Source organism: Phlebotomus argentipes, unplaced genomic scaffold, assembly GCF_947086385.1.
Source record: "Phlebotomus argentipes unplaced genomic scaffold, Phlebotomus argentipes genome assembly contig_5, whole genome shotgun sequence".
Lineage (NCBI taxonomy): Eukaryota > Metazoa > Arthropoda > Insecta > Diptera > Psychodidae > Phlebotomus > Phlebotomus argentipes.
The window spans coordinates 2,604,784-2,629,572 of NW_026776165.1; the positions used below are offsets into that span (position 1 = coordinate 2,604,784).

General features: G+C 43.2%; 4 protein-coding genes and 1 long non-coding RNA gene across 12 annotated transcripts; 2 read left to right on the forward strand and 3 right to left on the reverse strand.

Moving 5' to 3' along the window:
- Nucleotides 1-557: 557 nt before the first annotated feature.
- LOC132255411 (monocarboxylate transporter 14) lies at nucleotides 558-15,831 on the reverse strand. 6 transcript variants are annotated; one of them, XM_059751424.1, is made up of 11 exons: nucleotides 13,119-13,891; nucleotides 10,941-11,144; nucleotides 7,520-7,644; nucleotides 7,015-7,181; nucleotides 6,213-6,356; nucleotides 4,736-5,395; nucleotides 4,464-4,669; nucleotides 3,741-3,972; nucleotides 3,255-3,656; nucleotides 2,947-3,178; nucleotides 558-2,880 (listed from the first exon to the last, which is right to left on the reverse strand). In XM_059751424.1, the coding sequence occupies exons 2-11, from the start codon at nucleotides 11,010-11,012 to the stop codon at nucleotides 2,658-2,660; spliced, it is 2,463 nt and encodes an 820-aa protein (XP_059607407.1). In that variant the 5' UTR covers nucleotides 11,013-11,144; nucleotides 13,119-13,891; the 3' UTR covers nucleotides 558-2,657. The 6 variants fall into 6 exon arrangements, with proteins under 6 accessions (XP_059607407.1, XP_059607406.1, XP_059607408.1 ...); XM_059751423.1 differs by lacking the exon at nucleotides 13,119-13,891 and adding an exon at nucleotides 13,040-13,111 and having other exon boundaries at nucleotides 10,941-11,199; XM_059751425.1 differs by lacking the exon at nucleotides 13,119-13,891 and adding an exon at nucleotides 13,040-13,055.
- A 342-nt stretch (nucleotides 15,832-16,173) lies between these two features.
- On the forward strand, nucleotides 16,174-16,642 carry LOC132255416 (uncharacterized). Its single transcript, XR_009468181.1, has 3 exons — nucleotides 16,174-16,287; nucleotides 16,367-16,474; nucleotides 16,537-16,642. It is a non-coding gene; the product is annotated as an uncharacterized LOC132255416 (long non-coding RNA).
- Nucleotides 16,561-17,140, reverse strand: LOC132255415 (uncharacterized). Of its 2 annotated transcripts, none has more exons than XM_059751435.1 (2): nucleotides 17,012-17,126; nucleotides 16,561-16,948 (listed from the first exon to the last, which is right to left on the reverse strand). In XM_059751435.1, the coding sequence occupies exon 2, from the start codon at nucleotides 16,943-16,945 to the stop codon at nucleotides 16,718-16,720; it is 228 nt and encodes a 75-aa protein (XP_059607418.1). In that variant the 5' UTR covers nucleotides 16,946-16,948; nucleotides 17,012-17,126; the 3' UTR covers nucleotides 16,561-16,717. The 2 variants fall into 2 exon arrangements, with proteins under 2 accessions (XP_059607418.1, XP_059607419.1); XM_059751436.1 differs by having other exon boundaries at nucleotides 16,711-16,948; nucleotides 17,029-17,140.
- A 100-nt stretch (nucleotides 17,141-17,240) lies between these two features.
- Nucleotides 17,241-24,781, forward strand: LOC132255412 (E3 ubiquitin-protein ligase COP1-like). Of its 2 annotated transcripts, XM_059751428.1 has the most exons (3): nucleotides 17,241-17,347; nucleotides 17,449-17,567; nucleotides 23,180-24,781. In XM_059751428.1, the coding sequence occupies exons 1-3, from the start codon at nucleotides 17,267-17,269 to the stop codon at nucleotides 24,516-24,518; spliced, it is 1,539 nt and encodes a 512-aa protein (XP_059607411.1). In that variant the 5' UTR covers nucleotides 17,241-17,266; the 3' UTR covers nucleotides 24,519-24,781. The 2 variants fall into 2 exon arrangements, with proteins under 2 accessions (XP_059607411.1, XP_059607410.1); XM_059751427.1 differs by lacking the exons at nucleotides 17,241-17,347; nucleotides 23,180-24,781 and adding an exon at nucleotides 18,427-20,734 and having other exon boundaries at nucleotides 17,452-17,567.
- On the reverse strand, nucleotides 20,865-23,119 carry LOC132255413 (senecionine N-oxygenase-like). Its single transcript, XM_059751429.1, has 2 exons — nucleotides 22,489-23,119; nucleotides 20,865-22,174 (listed from the first exon to the last, which is right to left on the reverse strand). The coding sequence occupies exons 1-2, from the start codon at nucleotides 22,800-22,802 to the stop codon at nucleotides 21,232-21,234; spliced, it is 1,257 nt and encodes a 418-aa protein (XP_059607412.1). The 5' UTR covers nucleotides 22,803-23,119; the 3' UTR covers nucleotides 20,865-21,231.
- Nucleotides 24,782-24,789: the final 8 nt, after the last annotated feature.

A 24,789-nucleotide genomic window follows, 5' to 3' on the forward strand; every position in this document is an offset into this window, starting at 1 on the left:
TCACTGGAGTCGCGTGTCTCAGTCCGAAAATCAATTGAACTCAATTGGAAATTGGCGGTCTCTATTTTTGCACAGCAGAAAAACTCTAAATAGCCGAAGGTAAAAATAAATTCGATGGTGTATGAAATACAGCCAATGATGGGTGTCATTCACTAAAATATCAGTCGTATTTTGCGTATTGTCGTGCGAGAGAAACCACTTCAGGTGGATCGTTGGGATTTCAATGTGTGATTCTCGACTAGAAAGCACGAGATTGCGCTTCTCGAGGGGTTCATAGCATGTTGGAAAATACTGACCGTCTCAAAAATAAATATTCACACTATTAACAAGACTATTAGTGACCTAATCTAACGAAATATGTCGCACATTAATGTGTGAAGAAGCAATGTGTTCCATAGAGAAAACATTGATGAAACCATAGAATTTTTTACAGCACGACAGACGTAATGAATTTATGGACGAATTTCTCCAGTAATTTGTGATACTCTGAAGCTCTTGAAGTTTTTTCGTTGTCCTGCGAAACATTTCTAATGATTGAATTGAAAGAAAACAAACACTGTTTAATTGACACCAAATGTTTATTTTTTTTTCTTCTTCAACATCGCACTTCAGCATCTGTCATGCAACAACAGAAAGAAATAAATATAGGGAAATCCCTTGGGAAATCCTTTTACCGCTTCTATCGCTTCATGACAGGTGTTTAACGATGAATATTGAGTCAATGAGGCGCCCGAAAGTACATTTAATTCCAGAGGTGAGCTAATCTCTTTCACAAGCATCTAAAACATTTGCCATTTGACAATTTATCCACTTAATATCTATTGCAAACATTGAGGAAAAAGGGGTGGTTCTTAAGCTCTTGAGAGTTGAGGGTAGTTTTCTTTTCTTAGTTCTATTTGGGCTCAATTGCCTCAGAGAGAAAAAGCACTTAAGACAGCGTCGCTCTCATTGCATTCATCGTCAGTCGTGCGATGGAATAAATTACAATTATTACACTGATTTTTTTTACGACAGCTTTCTTGCATCTACTCAGCAATCATTGAGGCATTTCAATGCTCAAACACTCTCTTCTCAGCAATGCTTTCATCTTCTCTCCATTGTCAACATTTACACATCGATAATATGGCTATTTTTTATGCTTGATAGTTTTTTTTAAAGTTATTTTTTCCATCTATATATTCTTTTTGCCATTTATATATTTTATAGTTAGCTATGTGTTTTCTCTATGTTTTTTTTCACTATATAATGTTTGTTAAGGTTTTGTTTGTTGATAGCAAAAGTGAGACAGTTCGCTCACCACAGTGGATGGCAAGGAAAAAGTACATTGAATCAGTGTTAGAGGTAATCTTAAGCACTTCATAAGTATTTTCTTTTTTTTTGCCTTATGGTGTGAATTTTGAATTTTTATAAGCCTTCTCTCTCTCATCGGAAAATGTTACAATTTGCAATAATCTTTCATCAGAAGATTCCAAAAAAGCTCAGCTTTTAAACTTATTTTCACCACATTATATTGTAGAAAAATAAATGTTTCTTCACTCAAAATATTCTTTCATCTTTCTTAAACCATTTCTCTCAACGTCGATACATTTATTTTATTATTTTACCCATCTATCTATGGAATGATGAGTTGATTTTCCAGCTCAATCCGTTGGAAAATCACTTGATAGAGTGTGCTTTTGTTGTTTCTGTACAAGAAAGAAAAAAATCGTATCTCTTCTTCTCTTCCTCTCTAAATAGTTGATTATTATTATTATGTTATATTTTTCAATTGATTTATTTGTTATTTTTACAAATCTCTCTTGCTTATGGTGTTTTATTATCTAAAATCTCTTCTTTCTCACCTTTTTTGTTGTTGTTGTTATTTCAAAGAAAATTTCGAGAGCCAAGATAGTAATTTGCTCTCTCGAATTATTCAAAAATTTGTGAACGAGTGTCACTCTCTGCATTGATGTTGAGCACAAGCTAAAATGTTGCATCATTTCTAACTCACTGAGTTATATCACAGTGTTTGCAATTAAAAGTTAATAAATTTTCTCTCATTCTCACAATAATTCTCTCGCCACATCTGAGCGCGCTCTCGCCTAACAATGCTATACAATACAATTCAATACAACTTGATCGTCCACATTTGTCGCATTTGATTTATCTCCAACTGTACAAATTAACACTGTTTCTCGTCTTAAAATGATATGATATACAAGGAAATAATTAAATTTAAATATATAAACACTCTCATCAATCTAACTAGAAAGTAATTTGAACGAATTTCTGTGTGATTTTCACACAATTTTCTTTTCTCTCATTAGATAAAGTATCAAGTAATATGATCGCATGCCTAAATTCTCCTATATTATTCATTCACCACTGTGAATCGTCTCTTCTCGTCTTCCCTAAAACATGCACTCCTTCGCGTCCTTTCGTTTCCCTATGACAAATACATCCTAATAAAATCTCTCTGTCACCTTCTACACACAATCTCTCTCTCTCTCTCTTTCTCGTGGGATTAGCAATAGTATTTACATCGGAGAAAAATCATTATTAGAAGGTTTCCAATAGAGAAGAATAAAAATCATTCAGCCTACAATATGTCAATGTGCCTAAAAGAACTTTTTCTGCTGACGCAGGAAGCGTCTGTAGTGCGAGTAGCTGAATGGTCTTCAGAGAACTGACTCGCGCTGATTCACCTCCTTGTCCACATTCTGCGGGGGCTTCGTGGCGACGCTCTGTGGCTGCTCGGTGGATGGAGACGGAGCCGTGTGCACAATCTTGGGCACCATCGTGATGGGCTGATCGTCATCGGCCAGATCTTCAGCGGGTTCTTCGTCAATTGGCGTGAGTGCTTCCTCGGGATAAGCGGGAATTTCGGTGGATTTGACGCATCTGCAAAGCAATGAAACACACTTCACAACCTCTGACAAATGCATTGAGCAAAAAGCAGGGAAAGACCTTTTCATCAGCGGCGCCATAAAGCTGGTGATGGTGGAAATGAGGAAGAAGAATCCGGCTATGTAGAAGGGAATATCGTAGGTTTGAGTGGCGTCATAGACAGCGCCAGCCAAAGGAGATCCAATGATAGCGGCAGCGCCTCTGAAGAGGATCAGCAAGCCAAAGGCGTTGGTCAACTTGTCCAGGCCCAGCAGATCGACAAGAAGGATGGAAGTGAGGGAAATGTAACCAGCTGGAAGAAGTTAGGAAATTAGAGAATTATTTTTTTTAATGAATCATTCTCTGGAATTTTTTAATAGAATACTTACACACAGCAATGCCGAAGAAGATCGCCATGGCCACGTAAGCTTCGTATGATTTGCAGAAGGGCGTCAAGGCGACAGAAATGGTGGAGACAACGAGACACATGTTGTTCAGCAGAAGAGAGTCAACTCTGGGGAAGTCAGCAACGTAGCCGCAAATCACACGACCGAACGTGTTGGTAATGCCGATGATGGACAGGAGGAAGGAGGCGGAGCTCTGGTTGATGCCCGAGAGAACAGCAGCGTCCACGAGATACACAAATGGCACATAAAGTCCCGCCATGCCGAACACGTTTGAGATTCCGATCATCATGAAGACGGGGTCCTTGAGCAGACTCACGTCCAGCATCGTGGCCAGAGCCGACTTGAAGGAGTCGGGCAGCACCAGGCAGGGACACAAGTCGTATTCTGTGGCAGAGTGGCGAGAGAGAGAGAGAGAGAGAGAGATTAAAGGCTTTGCTGAGCAGATCAACTGGAGACAGATTAACTCACTTTCGCCACGCTCAATATCCTCACCACCATCGCGGACGTCAACGCGGCTGGCTTTCTCGTACTTGGGCAGCGAGATGACGGAGTTGCGGTAGTGCGAGAGGGACTTTTGCGACTGGAACTCACGCAAGTTGGTCACAGAGCCAGAGTAGAAGATGTCCTTGCGCGACATTGGGCGCACAATTGCCGGGCGCTCCCGAAGAGAGCTCTTCGAGGTGTAAACCATTTCGCCATCCTACGACAAAGAGTCCAAGTAAAGTGTTAGAGTTTTTCTCCATTTTCCACCCCCCCCCCCCCAAACTGATGGTTAGTGTATCAATTTCTAGAGTGTGTGAGTGTTAAATTTGCCTAAGAAGGATTCATTCGGAGTCACTTCGTGCCTCCCATGCAAGGAATACTTAAAGTTATTATAGCTAGAGTGGAAATTTTATTAGTATTTTGATAGTATCGTGGTGTTTAGCAAGAAAAGGCACTGCATTAGTTGCAATTGTCCGGAACATTGAGCATATTCTGTGAAAGAAAAATATGCCACAATTGCACGCTCAGCCAATTACAATCAACACCTGTCACACTTCTCAATGGGAGGCGCGAAGGAGGTCAATGCCAAGAGTTAGTGTGCAGCTACATTGTGAGCACCCACGACCCGACTAGTAGATAAACACACGATGGGAAAACGCCGTGATTAGGAGGAGAGATAAAATAGCCAATTGAGTTGCATGTACTAACACTGTCGTCTGTATTGTTTGGTCTGCTTCCGGTAACTGAGCTTGCCGACAGCTTTAATTGTGTGTTCTTACGTACTTCGCCATTGTTGCTACCCATGTCGCCGCGCGAGCCGGCCTTTATCGCGGCCAAGGATGGCTTGAAGCGCTCACCCTGCGACGTCTTGCGGATGCGATCGAACGTGGGGACGGAGCCATTCTTGGGGATGCCTGCAATTGACAAATCAATCAGAATGCCGTTGCATCACGCCAAGGGAGACGCGCACACTCTCTCACCTTGAGCCTGGGTGGAGAAAGCGGGTTGGGAAGCGTTGCGCGGCATATTCTTCGTCGGTGTTTCCGGCTGTCCATCAGATTCTGACACTCGATGAGGTCTCCGCTTGGGCTTCACTTCTGCCGCCGCTTCCTTGGCCGGTTCGGCTGCTGCGTCCGCGTGGTCCGCCACCTTGGATTCGCTGATGGTGGGCAGAGTGGCCACCGGATGGAGACCACCCTGAGCCGCTGCCGCCAGCTGATCCAGCGCCAAGCTGCTGTGCACGCCCGGTTCAGTGTTCAGCGGCAGCTTCATCCGCTTCTCCATCGTGCCGTCCGGCAGTTGCACCATGAAGTACGAGCCGCCAATCGATCCTCTCTCCAGCTGCAGACGCTTCTCCTCGTACATGCGCTGCATCAGTGGCTTCATCCGCTTCTTCTTCGGATACTCCAGCGGTCGCATCAGCGCCCCGAACACCGCACAGTTGAGAATCAAGCCCGCCAGGATGAAGTTGGCATTCTTCCAGTCCATGTACTCCAGCAGATATGTCGCCAGTGGAGCAAAAGCAAAGGTACCGAAGCCCGATCCGCACACAGCAATTCCCGTCGCCAGAGATCTCTTCGTCTCAAAATAGTAGCCCACAGCAACAACGGCCGGCAGATAGATCATGCCAAAGCCAAAACCTGATCACATGAGACGACAAAAACAGTGTTATTAGTCACAGACTCTTTCGAGAGGAATGGCAAAAATTATGGGAAATATTTCAAGTGCGACAACATCATAAAAATTCACTCCACTGACACACATTTCATTGGACTTTTGATATGACGAGCATCACGATAAAATACCATCACTTCGATGGGTGCAATAAGACCAAAGTTGAAACACTTTTCTGGATGTTTTCTTTGCCCCACCGAAAATTGCTCAAAAACATTTATTATTGTTAATCTTCAAAACGGAGCAAAACAGGGAAATACTTCAATATTTTCAATACTCCAGAGAACTGAGGATGGAAAGGAGATAGATGAATTGTCCCTCCTATAATTTTCCGCTTATAAAAACATTCAGAGAAAAAATGATGGAGTTTGAAAAATCTTGAGCAACAAACTAGATTTACCACAATGCGCGTTATACAAGAGTTTGAATGATGTAAAACGACGGAATTGAATTGTCAGAGACTTCTCTGCAGCCTTTGAAGTTTTTCCAGCTGCCATGGAAATTGATTTTCCACCCAGAGAATGAAATGAATGAGAACTTAAACAACATGTCTCAATTTCTCCGACCTTTGCAATTTGTCAGCCCATGCAGAAAAGGCCGCATGTGTGTGTGTGACACTTAGTTGCAACTGTTGCAATTGAGAAAACCGCATTATTCATATCACCTGCCACCCACTCTGTGCTGGGTGCCACAGGTGAGCCGCAGATTGTGCAAGTGAGTGCATTGCAGCCACACAGTGCGTCGCTATGATGCGAAAATGTCCTCATATTGGACAAATCTTACCTCCCATCACGCCATACGTGAGCATAAGCATGGTAACCGAGGTGCTGAAGGTGCTGAGAACGAAAGCCACGCACGCAATGATACTTCCAGCGATGCACACCGTTCGACAGCCGTATTTATTAGCCAGGGCAGACACGATGGGACCTGCAAAGGAAGTCATAAGTCAATTTGATCAATCATCAAATGGAATATTCACGGCAAAAGGGCGGAAAATGTTGATGCACAAGGGCTTGTCTTGACAGTGAAAAATGTTTAAATTCATCTTAGTTGAATTGCACTCTGTAATTTGTGTCAGTGCTTCAGGTGTAATTCAAGTACTTCCAGCACAAATACAGACCATGTGAAATATGATAATGCGATTTTCTGATTGAATTGTTTATGCAAATGCTATGAAAGGGTGAAATTTGAGGCTAATTTGAGGGCTGTAGTTGACATTGCAAGCACAGCCCTTTGCACACAATTTCCCTGTAACAATTGAGGCATCCTAATGGCCAAGCAGTTAATTACTTGAATGCATCAATTAGTGCAATTAGTAGTGATGAATTTATATCATATAATCCAATGTTGTTCGCATTGCGTGGCACACAAGAATATCCCTCAATGTTGTGTGAGACATTTTGCGAGACAGAGTGATAAAAATATCATAGTTTGAATCATTTCAACAGTATTTTAATGGGACTTGATTGATTTAATGGACTATTTCTGAGAAGATATATATTCTCACTCTCTCGCTGGATTGGGAAATCATCGCATGAATCAAGGGACAATTGAGTGAGATTTGCTATATCAATAGGACCATTACCAGCACTGAGATAGACGCCACTGAGTAAACTTCCGACCCATGCCACCTTGCCCTTTCCCTCGTTGAAGTGCGACACGAATTCGCCGAGGAAGACGCCAAAGGTGTAGGCGATGCCGTCGACAATCATGTTGCACATAAAGGAGGCGAACACGATGACCCAGCCGTAGCTGCAAAGATGCAATAGCAGAGGAAATTGAGGAAATTGCTATAGAGATTAATGAATGCTGGAGCAATAAACGGCGCTCTTCATCTTCTCTCGTAACTCAGCAAAGTTCATTCACTGAGATTATGGGATAATGAATTGTTTTCTCTCACCTCTTGGGCGAATATGATGCTTTTCGCAATTTGGGAATTTAATTCTACACATGTCATAATAAATGAATTTTGAGCGTCTCATTTGAAAATCAGACAGAAAATTAGAATAAAAAATATGACTTAGATATCAAATAAGAGAAAAGCTTAGCATTAAAATTTTCGGGGGTTTTTTTAGGGTAGAATTACTCACCCTCCGTCGGGAGGCGGCGGCAAGTCGTGGTACTCGCAGGACTCCTCATCTTCAGGTGATGCAGCGTCTTCTTGCAGCTCCGCCGTGAGTCTCGCCGCCTCTTCGCACGCCACCTCGCTGTCCGTCTGCCAAAGATAGAACGAAGCATCCATTAGACAACGTCTCTGTCCACTTTGCGCCTCTATTTCTTGCGCAAAAATGATCTAATCAATGGTTCAGAATTGATCCCACAAATAGCCAAAAACTTTTGTATGTTTTATCTTATTTCTCAGACGCGTGATAAAAGCCGCACTCTCGAGATCAGCAGCATGATTTGCTCTCCCACTGTTATTTTTATTGATCATCAATCATTAGCATAGCAACACCGCGGACTCGTCGCGCCTTCGAGAGGTAGAAAAGCCTGAGCGGAATATTTTTTTTTCTCCCCCTTCATGCAAGAGAGACACCCACTTGGCCTTACACGTAAGACCCAATTGAGACAAGATTGGATCATATTACTACACAGATAGCATGATAAAGTATCTTATCAGCTCGAGAGGTTTCCTCGTTCAAAACTGAGAAGTTCATGTGGAGTTTAACCACTGCGAAAGTGGTTGGAAATAATTATGCGATGCACAATTAGAGAATCAGTACAAGTTGCCATAGAACTACGTAATCCCGAATGTTTCTTCTCACCTGAAGATTAAAGTGGGAATTTCATAAGACTCACTGGAAATTCCCAGTGATTCTTAATCCACTGAGATTTGGAGTGAATATTGAACATGTTTGATGAAGAATATCCTTGCAATTTGTTAAATTAACAATTCCAATTAGAGATATGGAGAGATATATTTGAAATGAATGAGTTAATTGCAAAGCTTTTCTCACCCAGTCCATTGAATATGATTTTTATAGTCCACATCTTTTACTCTATAATTGCAATTTCCTCCAACTCTATTCAATATTGAGCGCGCTTAAGCTGTCCTTTTTGTAACACTTTGAGTGTGGATAATCCAATAAGCACATCATTGCGCTATCATAGAAAATTCTTCATTAGAGGGCTACTTATCGATCTCATTGGCTGGTGGCGATTGATGTGAAAAGTGCCACACAATTGCCTCGCACGCTGACAATTTCGCTTTAATTTGCTTGGATGATACATATGAAATGCAGAGAGAGAGATGATGCATTGCACAATTCACTTCAGCAAATAAAGTCGCCACGAGGAGGCAAAGAGCCACTCTGAGACGCGATTAAATTAACAACAATTGATAAAATGGGAGTGCGGAGAGGACTTATTGTCATCACTTGAGGCAACATTTTCAAGTCACTAAATCACAAGTGGAATTCATTGGGATTGTGAATGCTTGATGTGGGAATTTATGAGGAAAGTCCGTGTTTAGACACAAGTAATTTACAATTATAATTACCCCATTCTTGAGATTATCGCCCATTTTTTTCTGTTGTTGTTCTTTCTTCCTTCAACAGCTGACTTCTTCAACAAGAGAAACACTCTTCTTCAAGTGCTTTCCTTCTCAACACACTGCCTGTATTCGACACTCTAGCAACTTGTTGCACTTGACACACAAAAAAAGATCTCCTTTTGCGCGCCACAAGTCAAGTCCTGTCCAATGAAGAGGCAAAATGCTTCTGGGTTCACTTTCAGCCAGGAAAAATCTCTGCACATTCACATCTTTGATAGTCTAGAGCAATTGCGCACGTCAGAAGTGCACAGTGAAATTTCAACGAATGGAAAATTGAGGATTTCAACGAATGGAAATTTGAAATGCAGGTATGTTTTATCCCTCGTCCTTCGACGCACAACAACAATTTCTCAATCCTTTGTATTCAAGCGCAAAGACAGCAGAGAAGATGAAAAAATGCGAGAGATCACAAGGAAGAGACCACAATGAAGCCTGCACTGATGACCGAAGTCGACTGATATTGTTGCTCTCGTCACAGAACATTGTGATACCCAATGAAGTTGAAAATTCTAATACAATTGTAATGTTATATCTTTTTCCCATTTGTGTATGGGAAAATATTTATGTGAGATACGCGCAGACCAATCAAACACTATTCCTTCCCACTCGCACTCACTTCAAAAGAGAGCTTCATTTAGAGAGGCAAATGGAAATGTGTATTTGCCAATTATTACATTATATTTGTGAATGAAATTGTAGTGAAGAGAAGAGAAGAAAAAAACATCAAGATATTCTCATGTTAGGAAAACCCTGAAGTCATTATCAACACATTGCAAATATATTAAAAACATTATATTTGTTAAATGCACTCAACAATACACAGAATTGCTCGCTATTTCACTCTCATAATAGAAAAACATTCAACTGATAACAAGTCCAATGCCTCAAAAGGGCATGTATGAGAAAATTGCTAATCTTTATCTCGACAATTGATGTCTTCAACCGAATGACACACTTTTTCTATAGAATTCTCGCAGAAAACTCTCAGTGATAAGCGCAAAGTTGTTTACAATTAATTAGGATTGTCATTTAAACCAATTCAAGTGAAAAGGAATAATTAGAAACTTGAAAATTCTGAGAATACTAAGATTAGTTCCTGAAAGAAGATAATGAAAGTTGTCTTCAAATTGAGATTTTATATCAAATGAAGTCTAAACTTTGAATTTTAGTGTATTTTCACAAAATATCTTATCGTAAACTTTGTAAACTCTTGATTTTACTTGGAAATGAATGTAAAATCTCGATTAGGGTATAAAAAAAATTGAATTTATGGTCACTTTACATCAATTTTGCCATGGAAAAATGGTTGAAAATGATCGCGTTATTTGTAGAGTAAGAAAAACCGAGTTTTTCAATATATTTCCTTATAGTGAAATAGACAAGGAATACAATTCCGAAAATTGTGACAATTCTGTGTGAATAAAATATTCTCATCTGTGGCTTTTTTTCATATTTATGAACCCTATAATAAACCATCAAATACTTACAACAAACTGACCATTGTATCAGAAAATTTGCAATTAATCGCTATACATTGAAATAATGGATTTGAAATGGATGAAAAGCCAGCTTATATTGGAATTTAATAATTAAAAATGTGCCAGTGACATAAATTCTTAGCGAAAGACAATAGCTGTCGCTCTGCCAGCTCTCATGGACAACCTTGTCACGCCGATAACGAATTATTTTACGTGCAAATCTCACCCGAAATATCAGTACTCACGTTACCAGGCGCCCCCATCCCCGGAGAGACCACTTGAGCGGCGACTTATTTATGAATCTCTCGACAACCTGATCCCCTCCCCTCGGCAATAAACTGTGTAATTTCCACACATATTCACGTGGTTTCTCCACTTTTTGCCGTCGCCACCTTGCCAATGTAATGCCCAATTGATGAGACAAACAAGCCCAATTGGAAGTGTACAAATCTCTCTTCATGTAAGAATTGAATAACTTACCCGACTTATTTTTCGTACACGCTTGTTAATTGATTTTCCACTTGAAACTCTCTGCAGATTGATCGAAGACATTTCATGCGAATATTCTTTTCCCAGCACTTTCAGCACACGAGGAAATATGAATAAAAATTATTGTCTTTGAACCTCTTTTTTTACGCGTCACACTGCTCGCAATTCACTGAAAACTTGACCTTCCGCGGGAAACTCCACAGAAAATAATAATCAGATTAGTGTGGAAGAGTTGTGCATATTCAAATAGCTGAAAAGGAATTTGCGTAAACAAGTACACAGTGATAAAGTGGCAAAGCATATTCTTCATGATAAACCCTTTCATTTTTATTTATTTTCTTAATAACTTCAACGTGCAATACTTTCGCTGAGATATTCCACTTGGTCGCAATATTGTACATTTTTCTTCTTCTCATTCCAAAGCAATTATGCAAATAATATCACGTTGGTGAAGTGCGTTCGTCTTGCTTCTATATTTTTGCATTTTTTTTTTACATTTCTCCCTCTTTGCCATCCCACACAGAGAGATTTCCATGCTGTGCACAACAAAATATTCATATTGCAAAATGCCAACAAGATGACATCTTTTTCGCAAAAGATATTTTCACACAATGTTTTCCTATTGATGTGCAGAGCATTTTTCCCTCACATAGAAATACACTTCTCAGCGGTGAATCGCATGCAATTTGTGCAATTGAAAAGCTCAAGGATCAATTCCTCCATTTTCACTGGGAATCTCTGAATGGGAAGTTACAAGTATGCTCCTTTTGAGTGACTTCCGAAGGTCAGAAAATCAAAAAAAAAACTGAACTCCAAAGAAAATCATCTCAGCATTCGCACACTCTGGCTCTTTTTGCAAAGAAACCAGCAAATACTCCTACGTCAATCAGACAGCAAATATTTGGCAGGAGTGTAAGAGAAAAGCCAGAAAAAAAGATCTGCTAATAAATCCCAAAATTAAATACGCCTCTCATGGTGTTTGTCTGCAAATTACAAACACACCATTTTCATCTTGGCACACGTGAAAGGAGACTTGTGCAAAAGATTAGCCAAAGAAGGTAAAAATTGCCATTCAATTTTGCTCTCATTTAATATGATGGCATTTTGTCTCATTGACCTTTTAAATTGTCAATGAAAATTAAGAGAAATTTTTGGAATTGGGAAAAATTTTAATTGCAAATAAAATACTCAGAATTATTTCTGCGCGTTCAGTTTCTTTTTTTTGGTCTCCAGAGAACAAAGAATAATAGTGAAATTTACAATATTGCATATTATTTTTGTCTCAATTGTGGTTTGTCTGCACAATTATTGTAAAAATTCTTCCGTTTTCCTGCAATGCTTTACACGAGATGAAAGAAAGTTTATGAAAAGACACTGTGAGAAATCGTCAAAGTCCTCTCTTCGGCACTACACTGTCAAAGACAGCTGCGTATCTTATCAAGTTGTGCGTATGGCACAATTTATCGGAACCAAGACTTATCAAATGAAAGCATTTCCTCCCATCTTTTGTGTGATTCATTCCACACCATATTATGCGTTCAGTTAGTATGTGAAAAAAGTGTCAAACACAGTCTCACAAGTCATTTACATTTAGCACACATTGTAAGTATATTGTAAGCCGAGTGGCTATATTTAAACGATTTCCTATGAGATTTCTTCACCAAGACTTTCATTTGCCTTTCTTAACACCTCTTTTGAATACATTGCGCAAAAATTTACGACTTTTTGCCATATCTCTTAGTTTGGAATTGACAATGCAATGAAAAGTTTTCCACGATTGTGCGCGCGCACGCCGCTTTATTTTTGCTGCTGTCAAAGACGCGTCAAAATTATGCCCAGATAAGGAAAAGCGCGCACAAAAGAATAGAATTTCACTGCTGTGTGTGATAAGACATAGTATTTCACAAACACATGCTGCTCTCTGATGGGCTTTATCACATACAAGTCCCTTGTTAATATTTCTACAATACAAATTCTCCAATAAGTCTGACGCTAACAATATTGTTTATCATGAATATTTTAAATGGACTGTCAGAGGGAAAAATGTTGTGGGTTTTTGTTTAAAACCCGTGCTTTTTGAATATGCTCACTCCGCTTTCCTCACTATTATTTTGGTCGAGGTCAATTGGTGCGATTCACAACTACAGCCAAATCGCGGGTTTCGCGCACCTTCTTTCTCAATGGCCAATGGAAGTTTTACCACAGAGTTTCTCAACACGAACACACACTAAACAGCTGTTTTGAGCACTTTTTCTCTGTCTCTCTGCCTTTGCGAGATTTTTTTCAACCTTCTCCGGCACACACGACGCAAAACTGACTCTTCTCAGAATTCTCCGCTGTCAAAAAGGCTCAACGCCTTTGTTGAATTGCGCTGAAGTTCTGTCGAATGTTCTCTGTCTCTCTGGCAAAGAGTTCGCACCCACAATTTTTCACAGTGTGCTTGTCGACACAAAGAAACACATAATCAATCGTCTTGGCATACAGAAAATGTCTGTGATTTTTCCCTCAAGAGATCTTCTCAGATATGTTGAGCCACATTTTCTCATTGATTCACACAACGACGGTTATTGAACCGCGTGTTGAGATACTGATAAAAATCACAAGATTTTCTCCTCAAACACACAATCTTTATCCCCCTTGTCAAACACTCTGTGTGTGCCTTCTTTTTTTTCTTCACTATACACAATTTCAATCCGATCGTCGTGAAACGTCCGCAAGCGAAAGAACTTTTCCACTAACGATTCGTGTGTCGGTAATCATTTATTTATACATCGAACCATTTTGCATTCAAAACCCATACAAGTAACCACACTCTTAGCGCCATCTCACTCCTGCCTCTCTCACATTCGCTTAGGCGTGAACAAGAGGTGAAAAACGACGCGAACGGATTTGCCAAACACACGCGCTCAAGTGTACTCACACAACCAGCAAATTGGCAGCCGAAGTGCACCAATTTACCATTCATATTGCCGTGCAGTTTCTAACAGTGTATCCGTGCATCCTCAACTCGCGTCCTTTGATCTATATAGAACTACCTGTTGCAGCATACGACCCAATTTACTGCTGATGCCATGGAAAATTGGAAATTTCCCTCAGGACACGCTACAGAGGGTAACAAGAGGAAGTAATGAGACACTTAAATGCGATCGCAGGGAGGAAATATGAAATTTCACAGTATTCAAATTGCAATTAACATTTTCTGACTCATATGAGTGAAAATGTGTTTAAAAAAATTGCGTTAAATAACATTAAAGCCAACTAAAAAGGACTTGTACAAATTTATGGCATTTCATCAATTAATGCTCACAAAAGCCTGTAAATATGAGTTCTATTCTAATATATATTTGAGTGGGTGTGAATTCTGCATCAAATTGACTGCCACAATACCTTTGAAAAGCCTCTGAAGCTATTGAGGTTGTGAAAGGGAGAATTTTCACGTTAAATCCATTGATTGTGATTGATAGTCATTAATTATTCACCGCAGTTGCACTGCATTTCGGCTTAATTCTTTCACTGCAATTCATCAAATGGTAAATGCTCATAAATGCAGAGGAACAGGAGATTTTTTTTGCAGGTGAATTGCGTGGAAGGCAGGATTGGTTTCCATGGAAGCAAATGGACCATTGTCAATTAGCCGAATGGACTTGCAGGCAGAGATTCAATTTTGCAAATGATAGGTCCGGAAATATCTATTGATCAATCACCATCCTTGCTGGAGATAAATTGCTGGAGGTAAATGACAAGGAAGCATGAAAGCTCAATTACCTGAGGCGCACATGATTGATCCATGTCCTCTGCACATCAGCCATTAATTGCCAGCCACTCTTTAGCCACAGCGAACAAACTCCTTTTGACATGTAAATTTGCTGAGAAAATATTTTTATCACGCACACACTCAGGCCAATAACAATTGTCTCAGATGCGAATTAGTGTCTCATTACAAATTCCCCTGGCAAATACAATTCCGCCGTGAAATTGTGGCTAAACAGTCTCGCGATTCCACTGAAAAGTGAGCCACACGCAAGAAATTGAGTGATTTTCCAACCAGAATAATTATTGAGTGCATTTTGTTTATGCGATAAATCCACCCTGTCAGGGGTTGATAAGTGCCACAACAGATGGCACACGAGAAGGACAATATTTTGGTGTAATTCGTCAAATATTGACTTGTTTTTTTCATGCTTCGCCGACCAATTTTATAGTGTCAATAAAATCATTTGCTGACCATGATTTCTTGTCCGACGATTCCAAATAGTGTTCGAGATTTCCCAGGGATTTCCGGCACAAGTTCAAACATTCAATATGACAAAGTTTTGTGTGTCAATGTTAAGACAAGAATACTTATCAGAAAAAAATCTTCTGTGCTTAAATTTCTGCTTTTAGTTCGTCAAGATCAGCATTAAAATAATTTTTGAGGAATATCATAAGTTCTGCAAACACTTCGATTCGCTTCTATGGCGTTAAACAGATTAGCTGCTTATCAATATTCTATTAACACATGTTAAGTGTTTTCCCATTTCTGTCCAAAATCTTTAAATATACCGAAATTCTCTCGAGAATTTGCCCCACTTTTCCGTGTATTTCTTCTTAATTAGGGTGAAACTCCCTCGGGAAATATATTTTTGGCAAACTGCCCTTGAGCTCTCGAGGAAATTGAGAATTCTCACTTACCGAAAGCCTCCCACTGGTCATGGGGATGATTTCATCGTCCTCCGCGTCCGCTCCATCGTCCTCCAGACTCGGAGCCGCTCCCATGGCTTCCTAGCGCCCTCTCGGGATCACTGCCTCACAGGGTGACTGACGGAGATCCTGGTACGAGATTCTGTGACATTTTCACTGTCGTTCGCTGTCCAGCAGGACCAGGAAGTGTTCCTAAGCTCACGGTGTGACTTCAACAAACGCCTCTCGCGTGCGAAATGGCTCCCGGATCAATACTGTTGCACAAAGGTGGCCTTGGTGGGTCACCTCTCGCCACAGATATGCAGAGTTCAGCGAATAGGCTGGAAGGTCATCGGGAGGCGATCTTCCCGCCCAGTTTCCGGGCTTCGCAGTGTTTCTGGGAAGTGCTTCAAATGCTGTTCTGAAGAGGAGAAAACTCCCGAATGTAGGCAAAACTGGACAGAACACTGTTGGGACGCTGATTTATCGTGATTTTCACACACTTTCTCTATCAATGGGGACAAATTTCCATCACGGGAACACACACGAGACACTCGCGGCCACTGGAGATGGGAAAATGCTGGAAAAATGCCTTCCACAGTGGAGAAAAGTGTGAATACACGATTGAGTTTCTCGCGACTGCGGCAAAACGCGGCGAAAATTGACAGCTGACTGAATGGTGAGTTTCTCATCTTCACCATTGATTGTGTTTGGTTAAGAATCGGCGGAGATTTTTCGTGAATTTCCGCTATTTTCAGAGTAATTGCGCTTAATTTCTTGTGGAAAATGCCTGGCTTAAACACTTGGAGATTTCCCGTACTCTTTGGCAGCTTCCTGGCATTTGCAGCCGTTGGTTTGAGCTACAGGTTCTATACCTTGTGAAACTAGTATTTTCCTGTGTTTTATTTACATTTCCCATGAATTGCAGAGAAAAACTCTTCCCAGACATGGAAGCAGAGAGACAGAAGTTTTGGGCAGACGATCCAACCAGCAGAAAACTCTTACAGGAAACCATTGAAGAGTTGAAGAAGAAGAATTCATCCTAAAACACATTTTGTACAGTTCACTGCATTTGTTTATCTAAATTACACGGATTCTCCTGAGGGAGATCAATCTTTGTGGACTCGAGCTGCCCGCGGATCATCAGAGCGCATGATAACGTAATCGAACTTGTATCGGCGATTGTCGCCGTCTTTCTGGTAATATTTGTACAATGCACCGAAGCCAATGCACATGCTTACTATGCCCAGAGCAGAGGCACCCATCACCTCGGGAATCTCATGGCAGCCTTGCTTGATGAGCCCTATAAGTCCTCTCCCGTACGGTGAAGCGGCCATAACCTGGAATCATTACATAACAATGGATAAACAACCAGGAATACAATATTCCGCTCAGCTCCTCACTTCTTAGTGCAGCTTACACTGTCGTTAGGAAATTTCAATAAGATCTTGCTCCTATTTTACCCTCCGGGATTGTTTTTTCGCCAATTTCTCTTCCAGAAGTGGCAGAAATGACAGCGAAAACCAAAATAGAGAAATTCACCACTCCCATGTGGCAACACCGCGTGGCGCTGTCATCGACTCATCGATTCTGCTCGACGTTGTCAGGTGGCGAGTGTGTGAGTGAAAAAATATATTTTATCATGAGTGCTTATCAGAATGGCAATATTTAGAGTGCTCCTGGCCAGATACTCTTGTGTCGTGTCGCGCGGAAGGTCCTACAGCTCAATGTCTGAACTAGTAAGTACCACAATTGCGCACTTGCTTCTGCTCTGATGGGGGCGGAGTCTCCCGGATTATGCAACTGAAATTCTTATCTTTCCTGCATTCTTGCGGCATAGCGTGGTCTTGTGTTGGGTGCTTATGCCTCTGAGAACGAGAAAGTCAACCGCTTAACGCCATTTGGCCAGAAATTCAACGATCAAGTGACATCCGGAAAACTACTCGAGCAGATCAATGTGTGAGTAAAAATTTTGGGCATTTCGGGGCATTTTCTGGCATATCCTCATAGAGAGGGCTTTTTATCGTGGTTTTGCGGTGCTCGGGAGAGGAAATGTATAAGGAAATGTGCTGATTAAATGTGGTTTTCCGCCTTATCCCCTGAATTTTGGGCGTTTCGATGAAATTCCGTGGGAATCGATTAAAAATGGGGTCACATTTTATGAACCTCTTAAGATAAGAGGTTAATAATGTTATCAGAGAAAAATGTTGAATCTTTCTTTGATTGTTATTTTGAAAAAGAATAAAAAGAAACTTCTTAACTTTGTTTACTCTGAATATACGGAAAATTCACTATTTATCTCATTTTAATCTGGCATCCATAAAAGCATTCATAACATTGAAACAAATTTGGTGTTAGATGAGAAATTACTTTGGGTGTGTCTTCCGCGTGGGTGGAGCTTATCAACTTTCTACATTCACTAAAGTTTCCCATGAGATTTTGTTGCTAAATCTTCTGGATGTTTTATAAAGCAAAGTTGCTTAAAATATTTTGCAATAGGTGAAGATTTATGATGAATTTGACTTCTCTGACTGGTGTTATCATGACGTGTGGTGATAAGAAGACTCTCTGGACGATTGTTTGAAGCTTGTACTTGAAGATTTTCACGCCAAAAGACAGCAAACATTTTTGTCAGTTGACCTGAAACAATTTTTTGCCCGAGAGATTTTTGTTGGTAGAATTTTTCTATATTTTCGCTATCTTGTCTCTTTCTGTACATAAAATTTTCTTTGCTCTGTTTTGTGTTAAAACAAAAATAAAAAATGAAAGAAGCAATAATGTAAGATAGAGAATCTCAGAATGGCACTTTTTGTTTCAGATCGACTGCGAATTAGAGAGAAAACGGGTTGAAAACAGAAAGAAAAAAAAAGAGTGAGAAAGAGAGAGAGAGAGAATGTCTCGACGGAATATTGTGGACTCCATGGCGGATTCTGGGGGCTCCAGTGGCGGAGCGTCGCGCCGCTTGACTGCTTTAAGTGGGATCAGTTCGACGATGGAGGAGAAGAACAGCGATCTTCTCTGTCCGATTTGCTTTGAGATGATCTCCGAGGCGCACATCACCAAGTGCGGCCACACATTTTGCTATCAGTGCATTGTGAAGAGCATCGAGAGCACGAAGAGGTGTCCGAAGTGCTGCTTCGCATTGCCCACGCAGGAGTTGATCTTTCCCAATTTCCTGCTCAATGAATTGGTGGCAAAGCAGCGACTGCGACTGGCGACGAATGAGCAGCTGATGGGCGACACGGCGGTGAAGGATGCCAACAAACTGAAGGACCTGATTGCCAGGGATTCGCAGAACTTGTCGCTGTCCGACGTGGATGTGATGCTGGAGATTCTGTCGCATCGGCGCCAAATCTTGGAGACGGAGACGTGTGTGGCGCAGAATAGGCTGCTGTACGAGTTCCTCCGGCATCTGCTGAAGCAGAAGGAGGACCAGAAGGCGCAGATTGCCAAGGAGATTGACCTGATTTCGAGGGATTTGCACGAAGTGGAGTGCGTGCTCAAGGAGAGGAGGAATCTGCTGGTGGCCAGTGGGCAGGAAGAGATGCCAGCTCCAGTGCAGGATGTCGAGCAGACACTCGAGCAGAGCGAAGGGGAGAAGCAGCAAGTGCCAGAGCTGCCGGGTGTTGAGGAGGAGAAGCCAGAGAATGCCGGAGATGGCTTCAACTCGTTCAACAATGATGTCACGTCGACTTTCACCATCCGGAAGCGTCGGATGCACACGTACTTCGATGACTTTGTCAATTGCTACTTTCAGGCGCGCGGGCAGGATTTGTACTTCAGCGGTGCGACTGGGAGTGACGATAATGACAATATGAGATTGTCCGTGAGCTCAAGGCGTGGATTGGATGCTTTTCGTGAGAGTCTGGTGAAGTTCTCGCGGTACAGCTCGTGCAAGACTTTGGCCACGCTTGGCTATTCGTCGGATCTGTCGAATGGATCGATTGTGTCGGGAATTGAGTTTGACAAAGACAATGAGTATTTCGCCATTGCTGGCGTGACGAAGAGGATCAAAGTGTATGACTATCTGGCCGTGATCAGGGATGTTGTGGACATTCACTATCCCGTGGTGGAGATGGTGTCGAACAGCAAGATTTCGTGTGTGGTGTGGAATTCGTATCACAAGAACATCCTGGCGAGCAGTGATTATGATGGCACAGTGACAATTTGGGATGCAGTGACGGGACAGAGGACGAAATTCTTCCAGGAGCACGACAAGCGGTGCTGGAGTGTGGATTTTAATAATGTGGACTCGCGTCTTGTGGCGTCAGGATCGGATGATGGACGGATGAAGCTCTGGTCACTGTTGGCGAACAATTCTGTGGCCACACTGGACACAAAGGCGAACATTTGCTGTGTGAAATTCAATCCCAAGAGCTCTTGCCACATTGCATTCGGGTCGGCTGATCATTGTGTGCACTATTACGATTTGAGGCACACCACGAAGCCACTGTGCGTGTTCACGGGCCACCAGAAGGCCGTGTCGTATGTGAAGTTCCTCAATGACCAGGAGATTGTGTCCGCCAGCACGGACAGTCGCCTGAGATTGTGGAATGTCAACTCTCCGCCCTATTCCATTCGCTCGTACGTGGGTCACATGAATGAGAAGAACTTCGTGGGCCTGGCGACGGATGGGGAGTACATTGCGTGCGGCAGCGAGGACATTTCGCTGTATGTGTACTACAAGGGGCTGCCGAAGCCGCTGTTCAGTATGAAGATCGATCGGCCCAGCAGCATTGATCAGTCAGGGTCGGATCTCAATGAGTTCGTGTCGGCGGTGTGCTGGCGCAAGCAGTGCAACGTGATGGTGGTGGCCAACAGCAGGGGCATTGTGAAGATTCTAGAGCTAGTGTAGATGATTCCTTGTGATACAGCAATCGTGCAGCTTCCTCGAATGCCCGTCTTCAATATTGTGTAGTTTTCAAAGTATTTTTAGGCTAAGTTTTTGTCCATTCTCTATACTTAATTAGCATCTTCAACAACACAAATGACACACCGGAAAAAACCTCATGAATTTCAGGTTTATATCTTAAGGTGTCAAGGCATTTTGACTGGGGGAATCTTCTGACAACAGCACATATGCTAAAAGGGAATTTGAAAGCAAAAGAGTAAAAGAAAAAAAATAATAAATTTCAACTTGTAGAGCAATAGAAAGTGTATTTTAGCTTGAAATTATAGCGTAGAAAACTTTTTCGAATTGTGCCAAACGGATTTTCTTATGTAGAAAGCATAAAAAAATTGTTGTTGATCCGGAAACCTTTGTTTGGTGCTAAAGACAGAACGTAATAATTGAAAGTAGTTTTATTGATAAGAGACAAAAATAAAAGGCATTAGAAGATGACAAAGTGTAGAAGAAGAACACTTCAAACTAATCGTGTGTAGTGTTAGAAATTTTCCTTGAACAAATAGTGTGGAATAAAAAAAGAGGAATATATTATGGTAATATATAAAAGATAACGAGTTAACACAGTGAAACCCATTGTTATTGAGAGGAAAGAAAGTTTAAAAAATATATTTTTCTGTGACTTTAATGGCAAAAATATTGTTCTAAAGAAGATGTGCATATAAATGTTTGTAGATTAGCCAAACCTGTCTGTCTGTGTGTGTGTGTTTTCGAAGGACATCACGTCAATCGCTCGAAGGAGTGATCATCGATGATGCGATAGTTGTGGCGGCGGAAGTTTCTGATATCGCTGCGGATCAGAGCGCAAACTGCCGTGTGAACAGTGGCAAAGACAGGCGGAATGGGTGTGATGTCAGCGATCTTGGCCAGGGTCTCGAAGTACTTTCCTTGATCTGGACCCATGAAGTGGGCCTTCCTCAGGCTGATGCCCTGCTCGAGGCGTCGCGTGATTTCGTACTTCTCACTGGCCAGCATTTCCGCGCGCGACGGCAATTCCTTGCCGCCTGTGAGGAACTTGAGGAAGAAGCGGATCTGCAAGTCCATCATTCGCTGCGGAATGACATAGTTGCAGATCCCGATGAAGGCCATCGTGGGGCGATTGATGTTGAGGCAGTGCTGATACAGTGGCGAAATGTAGTTCTGCTGCACGTGAATGCCACAGTCCACGCTCAGGAATGGGAATGTGAACTTGTAGCCAGTGCAGTAGACGATCAGTGTGAAGGATTCCGTTGAGCCGTCACTGAAGACGGCGCCGTCCTCGGTGAGGCGCACCACGTCGGCGATCTTCTGTGTGACATTGCTGGGGAACGGGACGTTGGGCGGCTCCTGCCAGTGATGACACTGCACCACGATCTCGGCCACCGTGCCGGCGTCGTTGGTGATGTCCATGCCACTCGGACCGGCGCCGATCACGAGCACGCGCTCGCCGCGGAACACGTCCGCCGAGCGATAGTCGTGGCTGTGCATCTGGCGGCCACGGAAGAGCTTCCGGCCGGGGAAGTTGGGCGTGGATGGGGCGCTGTAGTGGCCATTGCAGATGAACACTGCGTCGAAGATGGTCGTGGAGTAGGAATTTTGCTTGAGATCCTTCACCAGGACTTCCCACTGGGACTCTCCGTGGGGCTTCACGCGAACGACGTTGTGATAGAATTTGATCCATTTCCTTGAAATATGAATGGTTTAATACTTGAGTTTATGCCTTATTTATATCTAGAAAACAATTGAACAAGACTACAATAGGCGAAAATTATCTTGATCACGTTAAATGTTACAATATTGATTTAGCATCAAATCCTAACACACACACAAACAGTGAATTAGTATAGTGTCTAATTCTTATTTGTGTCTTATCAGCACTTTTGAATGGATTTCATTAGCTTGATAAAAATCCACATTTTTACAAGTCGAATATCTTGTGAAATTTTGGATGTAATAAAAGCAGACACGAATGAATCTATCGGAATCCTTCAGTCTCACCTCAAGTCGAAGTGATCAGCGTACTCGTGATGCCAATCGAGGACTTCCTTGGCTGTGACGAAAGACTGCTCGCCGCCAGTCATGTGAAAGTCCGGGAATCCCATGATTTCCTTGGGCAGATTCGTCTTGAGGCCACGATACATGGACGAGTGGATGTCCAGGCCGAACTCATCCTTGCCCACTTCGTCGCGGAAGACCCAAGTGCCGCCGATTTCGCCCGTTTGCTCGAACACCGTCACCTCCAGGCCGGCCTGGAGGCTGTTCTTGGCCGCGCACAGGCCACCCGTTCCCGCTCCAATCACTACCACCTTCATCGCGCCACGAGACCAGGAAGAAGACTGCCGCGAAAAGTTGTCATCTCATCCCCGGAGAGAGATATTGGGAATGTCAAAGTCATGCCAGGAGAGAACTGGGCTTTCGCATTCTTCATGCACGCTTTCAGCTGAACAAGAGAGAATTCCGCTGCGGGCCTGAAACTTGTGATTACAAATACAGAAGAAAAAGAGCGAGATATGAGCTTATTTGTGACACTCCACATGATAATGCTCATAGTGTTAGGGAGAAGACGATTTTATCAATGGGCAAACATGCCTCTTGGGCATGAGTAGTGTAATAGTCAATTGAGTGGATTGGACGTAATCATATCTAATAATGGATTAATCTGATATATTTACCTCCTATCGTCTTTCAGCGCTGGGCCCTTGAAAGTGGGGCAAACGCGGCTCCTGTGGAACTCCAGTCCCAAGTATCCGATCGTGGCTGTTGCTGGATTGGGAGACGCCGCCGCCTGGGATGTCCTGGACGGTCTGGATGGTGTGCGGGAGAATGTGCGAATCGCCGCGGGCGCGGGCGTGAAGGCGTTGACCGCTGAGAAGGTCGCTCATGTGGATGTTGAGGACTTTGGTGGACAAGCCGAGGCGGCCGCCGAGGGAGCAACGCTCGCCGCATATCGCTTCCAGGAGTACAAGAAGCTGGAGGCGAGGAAGACGGTGGCCAAGGTGAGCCTGGCTCAGGAGTGCTCAGGCGCTGATGACTTCCGGCGCGGTGAAGTGGTGGCCAGAGCGCAGAACTGGAGTCGCTTGCTGATGGAGACGCCGGCCAATCTCATGACGCCCACGATCTTCGCTGAGGAGGTGACGAAGAAGTTATCGCCGCTGGGCGTGCAGGTGGTGGCGCACGACAAGGCGTGGGCGCAAGGTCTGGGCATGGAGTCCTTCTTGTCCGTGTCCAAGGGCAGCGATGAGCCGCCGGTGTTCCTCGAGATGACCTACCAAGGCGCCGCGGCGGACCAGAAACCGCTGTGCCTGGTGGGGAAGGGCATCACGTTCGACAGTGGTGGCATCAGCATCAAGGCGGCCAGCAAGATGGACGAGATGCGCGCCGACATGGGCGGCGGAAGCGTGGTGGTGGGCACCATTGCCGCCCTGGCCGAGCTGAAGGCCAAGGTGAATGTGAAGGGTCTGGTGCCGCTGTGCGAGAATCTGCCCAACGGCAGAGCCAACAAGCCCGGAGACGTGGTGAGGGCAATGAACGGCAAGTCGATTTGCATTGATAACACAGACGCCGAGGGACGCCTGATTCTGGCCGATGCTCTGTGCTATGCCGAGCGCTTCTCGCCGCGCTACATCGTGGATCTGGCCACGCTGACGGGCGCCATTCGCGTGGCGCTGGGATTCTGTGTGACGGGAGCTTTCAGCACCAGCGACGAGTTGTACAGTCATCTGGCGGGCGCCGGCGCCAAGACGGGTGACCGCGTGTGGCGGATGCCCATCTTCAAGCACTACAACACCAACATGACTGACTACTCGGGCTACGACATCAACAATCTGGGCAAAGTGTCGGGCGCCGGCTCGTGCACCGCCGCGGCCTTCCTGCGCGAGTTCGTGCCGAAGAGCGTGCCGTGGATGCACCTGGACATCGCGGGCGTGATGAACGGCTGCGACGATCAGCCGTACTTGGTGGAGAAGGGCATGACCGGGCGTCCTGTGCGGACGATTGTGGAGTTCATTCACCGCGAGGCGGCCTTGTGAGCCTGTCTGGGGCGCCGGGAAGATGGAGGAAACTACCTCAGCCCATTGGATGTTAGTGCCATTGTCCAAAGAATGCCCCAGTGAGCCTCTTCCGCTTCCACCCAATCAGGTATCCAATGTTATTTGATTTTTATCTTTCGTAGAATTGCGTTTAGTGCATCACAAGTTGTCGTATCTGCATTTATCCAGCTTTTTTTTTTCCTCTTTTGATAAGGTAAAAATACCAGTGAGTAAAGTTGATCAATAAAGAATTGTAAATGAAATTTGATGA